The 8364-nt window shown below is 36.3% G+C and overlaps 2 protein-coding genes across 3 annotated transcripts in view; both read left to right on the top strand.

Annotated features, from left to right (window-relative positions):
* Positions 1-1591, top strand: part of ptpn6 (protein tyrosine phosphatase, non-receptor type 6) — a 27404-nt gene extending 25813 nt beyond the window's left edge. For both annotated transcript variants that reach the window (XM_015370701.1, XM_015370702.1), the window contains one exon: positions 1431-1591. In XM_015370701.1, coding sequence (XP_015226187.1) covers positions 1431-1527 — 97 coding nt within the window. In that variant the 3' untranslated portion in view covers positions 1528-1591. The remainder of the gene's footprint in view (positions 1-1430) is intronic.
* Positions 1592-4350: 2759 nt separating this feature from the next.
* LOC107082190 (retinol-binding protein 1-like) lies at positions 4351-8050 on the top strand. The gene is made up of 4 exons (XM_015370730.1): positions 4351-4726; positions 5019-5203; positions 6860-6961; positions 7569-8050. Exons 1-4 carry the CDS (start codon positions 4651-4653, stop codon positions 7620-7622), a joined length of 417 nt encoding a protein of 138 aa, XP_015226216.1. The 5' UTR covers positions 4351-4650; the 3' UTR covers positions 7623-8050.
* The last annotated feature ends 314 nt before the right edge of the window (positions 8051-8364 follow it).

The raw sequence follows: 8364 nt of genomic DNA, 5'->3' as shown, positions 1-8364 counted from the left end.
TATATATATATATATATATATATATATATATATTTAATGCAGTTTTTTAAATCCCTTACATGCTTCCATATTTATAAAGCACATTTAAAAGCTGTGTCTGTTCCAGAGAGGAGACAGTTATCCAGTCAGCTTGTTTTGATGGCCTATAGTTAGTGTAGCTTGCTAAGATGCAATTAACTAAATATTTGCATATAAATAAACCAACACTAGCCCCCCCCGACCCCTGCAAGGATAAGCGTGTATAGAGAAGAGATAGAAGGCCGGTTTATGTTGACTGTTGAGCTAAGAAAAAATACATGGATTCAAATTTAATGCTTCACTACAAAAAATGTAAATCTAAGTAAGTCATTTTTTCTTAAAATAAGTAATTTTTTTCTTAAATTGATCAGGTAAGTGATACACTTTGCCAATGGAATAATTTACATTTAAAATAAGAAAAAAAACTGCAATCTCTTATTTCAAGTGCATAATATCTGATTATCTTATATTAGGGGTAAAAATACTTATTCCTATGGCTGATCATCTTATTTACCTACTCAAATTAAGGGTAAATGCACTTATTTTAAGAATTATTACTCATTTTCAGAATGTTTTTGCAGAGTAACAATTTGTTAACAAAACTGATTACTGTAATAATTTCAAAATGAAAAAAAAAATCATTAGTCAAATCAATCGTTAAAGGGTAAAATGAATAGTACTTTCAGTCTCATGAGGAGTATATACAAACCTTGAACCAGAACTATAGATTAGAAGCATCTGAGGTGTGCTGTTTTATCAGACCCCTGTGTTCAAAGCTGCTGAGAGGATTTAATTCTCAAGACTCAGTCTGAAACTTAACCTTACAGTGCAACTTCTGTTTAACTGTTTAAAAAAAAAAAAAAAAAACTAAATGCAGATATGTATGCTATAAGTCCTTAATTAGAGTTTAGTAACACTGGATCCTACATTGCCATAAAAAGAATTGCCTGATTGTTTTTCTATGTGCTTGGTTCTTTTTAGAGCATTAAATGGCTTTTTGTAAGATAATCTTAACATGTTTAAATGTTTCTGTTTTACAGATGGGGTAGAGCTATTGATGTGTCAAAGTTAAGTGGGAGTTTAAGGGTAGCAAAATGAAGTGTTTATGCTGTACAAATAAGCCAGACCCCCAGTTTGTTTGTCCTATTGACTGAAAAGCATTTATTGACCTCTTGGCAGCTGCTTTTTCATAAACAACTGAGCAAAGTTCCAATTATCCAATTATAAACAGACACTCACCAGTTCAGGCTGAACCCTAAACACACTGACCCAGTTGGAGCCCTGAATACTTGGCCTGGCAGATTTGATTGATTCTTTTCATGCATGGTTTGCTGTTATTGTTGTTATGCCCCAGACCCCTTCTGTTTAATATTCCAGAAATTAAAATTCATCTTTTTTTTTTTTTTTTGCAGGAACAAGGAGGATCCCTCTGAGAATTGTTCAAAAGGAAAGAAAGACATGAAGAAATCAAAGTCCGAGAAGAAAACCGGTTCAGTGAAGAAAAAGTAGATAAAACAGGGAGGTTGCTGTGCCTCATATTTATGCAAGGGCTGTTTTTAATAAGTGTGTGTGGGGAGGGGTGGGGGTGGGGGGGTGCAGAGGCCGTTAAATATAAATGAACTGTTTAAAGTGAAAACAGAGATTGTTGACATAAGTCATAAGTGGTTAGATTATGTATTTGTTGAAAATAAAGGAAGAATGTGCTAAACATTCTGCTGGATATGTGTTTTTTTTTTTTAAGACTTCATGATGCTTTTAATATACAGCCTATAATAGGAGTTACTGTTTTGTTGCTCAGTTTCTGTTCAGTTTTTTATACTTGAATTTACAAGGTATGTGTAGATGATAAAAATGAAAAACCTTGATTTTACTTTTCATTATATTTATGATTATATTCATGCCGTTTCCGTTAAGATGTCCCTATACTGACTAATCTTTATCTGTCAGACAAGTGGCACACATTTAAATTTGTCTCCTGACCTCGTGATCAACTCAGCAACTGTAAGTTGCCCAGGTCCTGTAGCTGCAAGATAAGCACAAACCATCACAACACCACCACCATTCTGGACAGTTTAAAGAAGTAACTACTGCGGATTTTATGTTCTTTTTTTGCATACAATAAGGCTATTGGCTTGTGGAATGCATCTTTTCTTTTAGTTTATTTTTCAAAGGACATTGTTCCAGAAGTTTTGTGGTTTATTTGGATGTGCATACCAAAGTCATGTTGCCAAATCAGTTTCAAAGAGAGGAGACTTTACTCTGGTGACCTTTCCCAACCAGCCAAACATGTAAATAATTTTATTTGAGTCACTCAAACCACACATCATCATGTGAGGATATTCTCTGTAGCAGCCATCTTGGGTAACGGATAAAGAGGAAGTCCCCCTCAAATGCGGCTCTTCATAGGATTTGAGCAGCAGAGAGGAGGAGGCGGCCAAGGAGGGTTGCAACATGTCATTTTTTTCCTCTATCCAGAAGCAAGCAAGAGTTATGTCGCTCATACAGCATATGCTAAGTTGAATGACAGTCCAATGGGGAAAATACAAGCAGATTCTGAATCTTTCAGGATTTATTGGGGAAAATTTTTTATAGTTTTTTGCTCAAGCCTCGTTTTTGTTTAACTGTTATAGTGATTTAGGTCAAACCCATACGGTTTAAATGAGTGATAATTAAATTTTTAGTAGTAAGGTTTAGAATATGTGTAGATCACCTAGTTTAGAAAGCACATGAGGTTTGGTCATGTTTGACAGGAAGGGGGGCAGTAGCAACAGCTGCTGAACCTGTTCTCACTAATATTAAAATACAACACAGTATTTTAGACATCTGTTCATTAGTTCTTTTCATAGATATATTATGTCAGATTGAAGCAGGGACGGAAGGTTTGTAGGCTTGCATCTTTATATGACCTATTTAGGACCTTTTCTGGTATATTTGTTAACCTTCTAAAGACAACAGGCTTTATGGAGACCAAAGGCTGTTCCAATTTTAATGCTAAGGGGTCTGGTTTGGTATGGCGTGAATTAGGTTTAGATTAGGGCTTGTGTAAATGTTTGGCATTATTGCAGTTCCTAGGATTAATATAAATCTATATAAAGTCCTAAAGTCCTAATATGGGTAATTTTAGCCCTAATATGAATGGAAATGCAAACTTGCGTGTCTGGGAATACTGTCAAGTGTCTTTTTTTGTTCCTTTTAACAGATGTGTGGTTATGTGCTGAGTAGGGTACAATAAATTGTTTAATCATATAATATAATATAATATATATATATATATATATATATATATATATATATATATATATATATATATATATATATATATATATATATATATATAAAAATAAACTGCCTATTATGCAATTCTATCATTACATGCAATTATTTAGTTATGTCTAAGTAAATAATGGGGTGCGATGGATTTATAGTCAGTCAGGCCTATGTAAAAATGTAACTTTTTTGTGTTTTCAAAATTTTTAGGTGCCCAATACTCCCAATAGTTAGATTTTTTCATAATAAATATACTGTGAACTGAGAAATTTGAATTAAATTGGTTCACAAATTGTGTTTCTCCTATGTCACTAGTAGGCCTCTATATTTTAGGTCAGTATTAATCTTTGACAGTTGCATATAAGGTTTGAACATCAAGGCAAATATCTAATTGTCATCTAATCAAAGCAAATAAATATTTTTCAATAAAAGTAGCAATACAGTACATAATGATATTCCTATTAATAACAGCCATTTTTTCAACCTTCATCACTGAGAAATGTTGCAACTATCCCTGTTCCGGGATTAGTTGCAACATCTGAGTCTTTGCAGATGCCAATTGTGGAAAAATGCACTTTTCTTGACGTCATTGATTTTAAGTACAGATACATTTGAATTTATTATATAAAATTAGATCTTTCAATTCCAAACCATTTTTGGGTATCCATCAAATGCAAACGTTGCTTCTGACTTCGATCCCCCTGGATGTTGAAAGAACTAAGCTTAACACTAAGTAAATTAAAGGATCATTTAATTTCTTTATGTTCTGGTCTCAATCGCACCCCTGCGTCCTTCGAGGTGGAAAAAGAAAGTGGAAATCTTTGGAGAATTCAGCATCTCACTTGATCAAACATAGCAGATGTAATCACTTTGTTTGCTCAGATTTCTCTTATCAATGAGCACTGTTTATGCGTTATAAAACACCAAGTTTTTTTGTAAGCCTTTACGTAAATGGCTCACTATCAACCCATTTGTTAATTTCATCTCTTTTTTTCCGAGCTTGCCTGAACGCAACACTATTCCTGCGGGAACGGGCTTTAGTTATCAAGGGGGAATGAACCTCCCCCTGCATTCAGATAACTCCCTGTGTTATTTAATGCAGACAGCAGCTCGCCTCAGGTGTGAGAGAGATTAGTGTTGCTGCAATACATCAACTTTGGATCATCTGAGAGCATAACTGCGCCTTTAAAGCCCGTTCAGCTGGAGGAAAAGTTTCAGATTTACTTTTAAATCCACCCAAAGGCGTTTCTCTGCATAAAAAAAGGGTTACGCAACAGAAGCTGATATCTAAACAGTGAGGCTCGATTTGGGGAAGAACCGAAACAAAAAAAGGCATATTTAAGTTTTAGAAGGAGCATCAGAAAGATGTCGAAACCTGATTACTCCGGGACTTATCATTTGGTGGAAATGGAGAATATGGACGCATATCTTGCAGCTTTGGGTATGATTTTCTTCATTATTTCACAGACATAGAAAACTAATCTAAAACACTAAACTGTTGATGCTTCAATCAGCTCTGCATGTTTGCTGCATGTTGCATGTGAGATAATCTATTAGGATAATGCTTATTTCTGCAGGCTATCCTTATTCACAGGCAGCACTACATTAGTGGGATGAAATCTTGTCCTCTGGCTGACCGCACACTCACTCATTCACTTTGCTTTTATTCTTAAAGCTCTTCTGTTATAGCAACCATAGAAGTATCATTTAAAATCAAATGTCCCTCTCATCAGATATCAATATCGCCCTGAGGAAAATTGTGTGTCTGCTGAAGCCCACTAAGGAGATCACCCATGACCCAGCAACAGGAGCCATGAAGATTCGCACCCTCACCACTTTTAAGAACTTCAACATGGACTTCACCATCGGGAAAGAATTCACAGAGGACCTGGGACCTGTGGATGGCCGTACCTGCCAGGTGTGGGTCTGGGCATGCTCTTTGTTGCAGGACTTTGCTTTGTTTGTTCAATTCCCAATGAGAATCATCCCACCTGCTTAGTGGCGGTTCTAGACCAAATGTACCAGGGGGGCAGGAGGGGGCCAGAGTGTTTTCATGGGGGCACAGAAAAGCATGAAATAAAAAACAGAGCAAGGGATTCAAATATATTAAGAGAGCTGCATCAAGTGAAATTTCTATTCAAATAGCTTTAATAAAAAATCTATTTCTTATGAGGTCAATATACATTCATAGTTTAGGAATTTTACATATTTTTTACTTAAGTTAAAATGACAAATTTCTATAAAATCTGAATTAGAACTCAAGAAAAACTGATAAATTCAGCTGTAAAATTTTGAGTTTTTTTTTTTTTTTGAAAAAAACAATTTGGCAGATAAAAACTGGGATCCTATCTCAATACCACTGAAACTATCACCTTATTGTTTTTAAATAATCGGTAAAACACAATTTGTAAAGAAAAATAATGTAATAGATCCAAAGGACCTATCAGTAACCATGTCTGTTCCAGCACATATCATTAAAATTTCTTTCAAGTATTATTTCTTCAGTACAGGGGCCAGGACATGATTTACAGGGGCACTGGCCCCCATTGGCCCCTCTCAAGAACCGCCCATGCACCTGCTGTTCTAACCACATGGCCCAGTTATAACTGAGTTATAACTCAGTAAAACTCCTTGATCCTCCTTAGGATTCAGAGCAACACAAAGCAGTGCCTAATTGTGGAGAGAAAGCAGGATGCATAACTTTCAGCGCTGTTACATTTCACAGGATATACAACTTTCATTTCTTTTTTTGAAGCATATCTGTTGTTGCAAATATCCTAACAAAATAATTTATAACTGAAGCTCAGACGAAGTGCTGCTGATAATCAATTTTCGAGTGTTTTAACAAATGTTCCGTTGTAGTTTATAGGCTAAACATTAACAAGGCCATTATAACAGATGCATAAGCTCCTAAATAAAGCTTTCCATTGTAACTATGTGTTGAAAATCAGCCTTAGCATCCCTAACAGAATTTCTTCCAGGGCTGCCTTATATAATTCCCTACACCACAAAAGCACTAAATAGCTTCTCTGTCTTTACTGCTAAATATCTCAACCACAGCATGATGCAACCACCACCATTTTTAACAATAAAGGGCTGACTTTTGACACCTAAATCTTTTTTCAGGTTACAGAGTTTAATTTTGGTATCAATCTGACCAATGCCCACTTTACTAAATGGTGGCTGTGTCCGCTTCATGACTCTTGGGAAACTTTAACTGGAGCTTTTATGATTTATTTGTCCCAACAGAGTGTTTTGTAGTTGGGGATATAATGTGCAAAATTTCTTTTTTTAGCAATATAAAGTGTTTTATTCATTCAAGCAGTTAGAGCCTTACCCCAAAGCCCTTTAAACATGCACATTCAAATCTTTTCAGATTTCGATTTGCAAAAAACCATCTATCATTTTCCTTCCACTTCACATTTGTGTTGTTTTGTTACATAAAATCTTAATAAAGCACATAAACAGTTTTATAAACTGCCTTACTTCCAGAAGGAAAAAACTTGAATCAAACATTTCTTGACCATGTAAAGTGTTTGTAAATGGTTTTCTCTGACTTTTGTGCTGTTTGCAGACTACAGTGAGCTGGGAAGGAGACAAACTTGTTTGCGTACAGAGAGGGGAGAAAGAAGGTCGAGGTTGGACCCACTGGCTGGAAGGCAACAAGCTCCATTTGGTGAGGATGAATGGGCTCTAGAGATGGGGGAGGGTTGGAGGAAGGAGGGAGACGGAACAAGGAAAGTTTGAGCCAAATGATGCTACAGTTGATATGGTTAATCAGGGAGGACATGCAAACGAGGGAAGTCATACATTGCTCCATTGTGCACCCATCCTTGCAGCAGAGATTTATTTTTCTCTAAATAGATTTCAGCTTTTGAGACATTTTAAACAACCAGCATTGTTTTGTTAATACCCTTGTTAGGGTGAGGACAATACAACCTGTTGTTGACGCTAAACTGGAGGGAATTGGAAAAGAAATGCCGGTGAGGATCAAGATTTAGGTTTGTGGGTTTTATAGGGAGAACTGGCAGGGGAAGGGAACAGTGTGGGGCTGACGATTTGTTCCAAAATGAGTGAGGGGGGAGGGCAGAAAAGATAAGTGCGCCTTGAAAGAAAGAGTGACGGATTACTGGGTGAGAATACGAGGAGACACTGTGGAGAGAAAGGAGAGTTTGAAAACAATCCCAAGTTTGTGGGGTGTCGCTCATTTAACTCTAACATGCCAAACTCTCTTACTGACCATTCCTAAACACCCCCCTCCCTTTCCCATCTGTTCTCTGCAGGAAATGAGAGTTCAAGGCATCGTTGCTAAGCAAGTCTTCAAGAAGGTGGAATGAATTTGCTGCTGACGAGCTGCAGCACACAGCTCTCCTTTAAAGTAGTCGAACTGAATCATGTTTATAGCATTTTTATTCCAATCATAAACCTGTTCAAAGATCATAATAACACTAGAAGACATCTGTTCATTGTGGCAGGAATTATTCAAACACTAACAGCAAAGATGACTGCAAACATTCCCAGGTCGTTTCTGCTTATTGCACAATGTTTTAAGCAAACCTTACATGGGTCACAGTTTGCTTCTACATTATAAGATCATTAACAGATGAAATGACTTTGTGTGAAACTATTACTGCATTTTTTTGTATTCTTTTACAAGTTATAAATGCTAAAACTCTATGGTTGAAATTTGGTGAAATCAGTTTGCATGATACAGTGATGTCTGTGAACGAACAAAAAATAAACAATAAAAGTTCAACTAGAAATCTTTAAATACAAATACAGCTTTGCCTCTAAACCTTAATAGGTTTTAATATTTATTTTTTGAAACGACACAAATTCAATCTTATTTTTCTCTAAGAAGCAATTTCTAAAACATATATGATTAATTCATCCATCTTCTCCCGCTTAGTCCTTGTCAGGGTCGTGGTGGGGCCGCGGTGTTTATCTCTGGCAGTCTGTAGGCGAGAGGCGGGGTTCACCCTGGACAGGTCACCAGTCTCTCGCAGGGCAACACAGAGACACACAATCATGCACATGCACACACTAACACTTAAGCACAATTTATAGAATCCAATTAAC

Source organism: Cyprinodon variegatus, unplaced genomic scaffold (genome assembly GCF_000732505.1).
Source record: "Cyprinodon variegatus isolate N-32 unplaced genomic scaffold, C_variegatus-1.0 Scaffold48, whole genome shotgun sequence".
Classification (NCBI taxonomy): Eukaryota; Metazoa; Chordata; class Actinopteri; order Cyprinodontiformes; family Cyprinodontidae; genus Cyprinodon; species Cyprinodon variegatus.
This window is presented reverse-complemented; position numbering and strand designations above follow the sequence as displayed.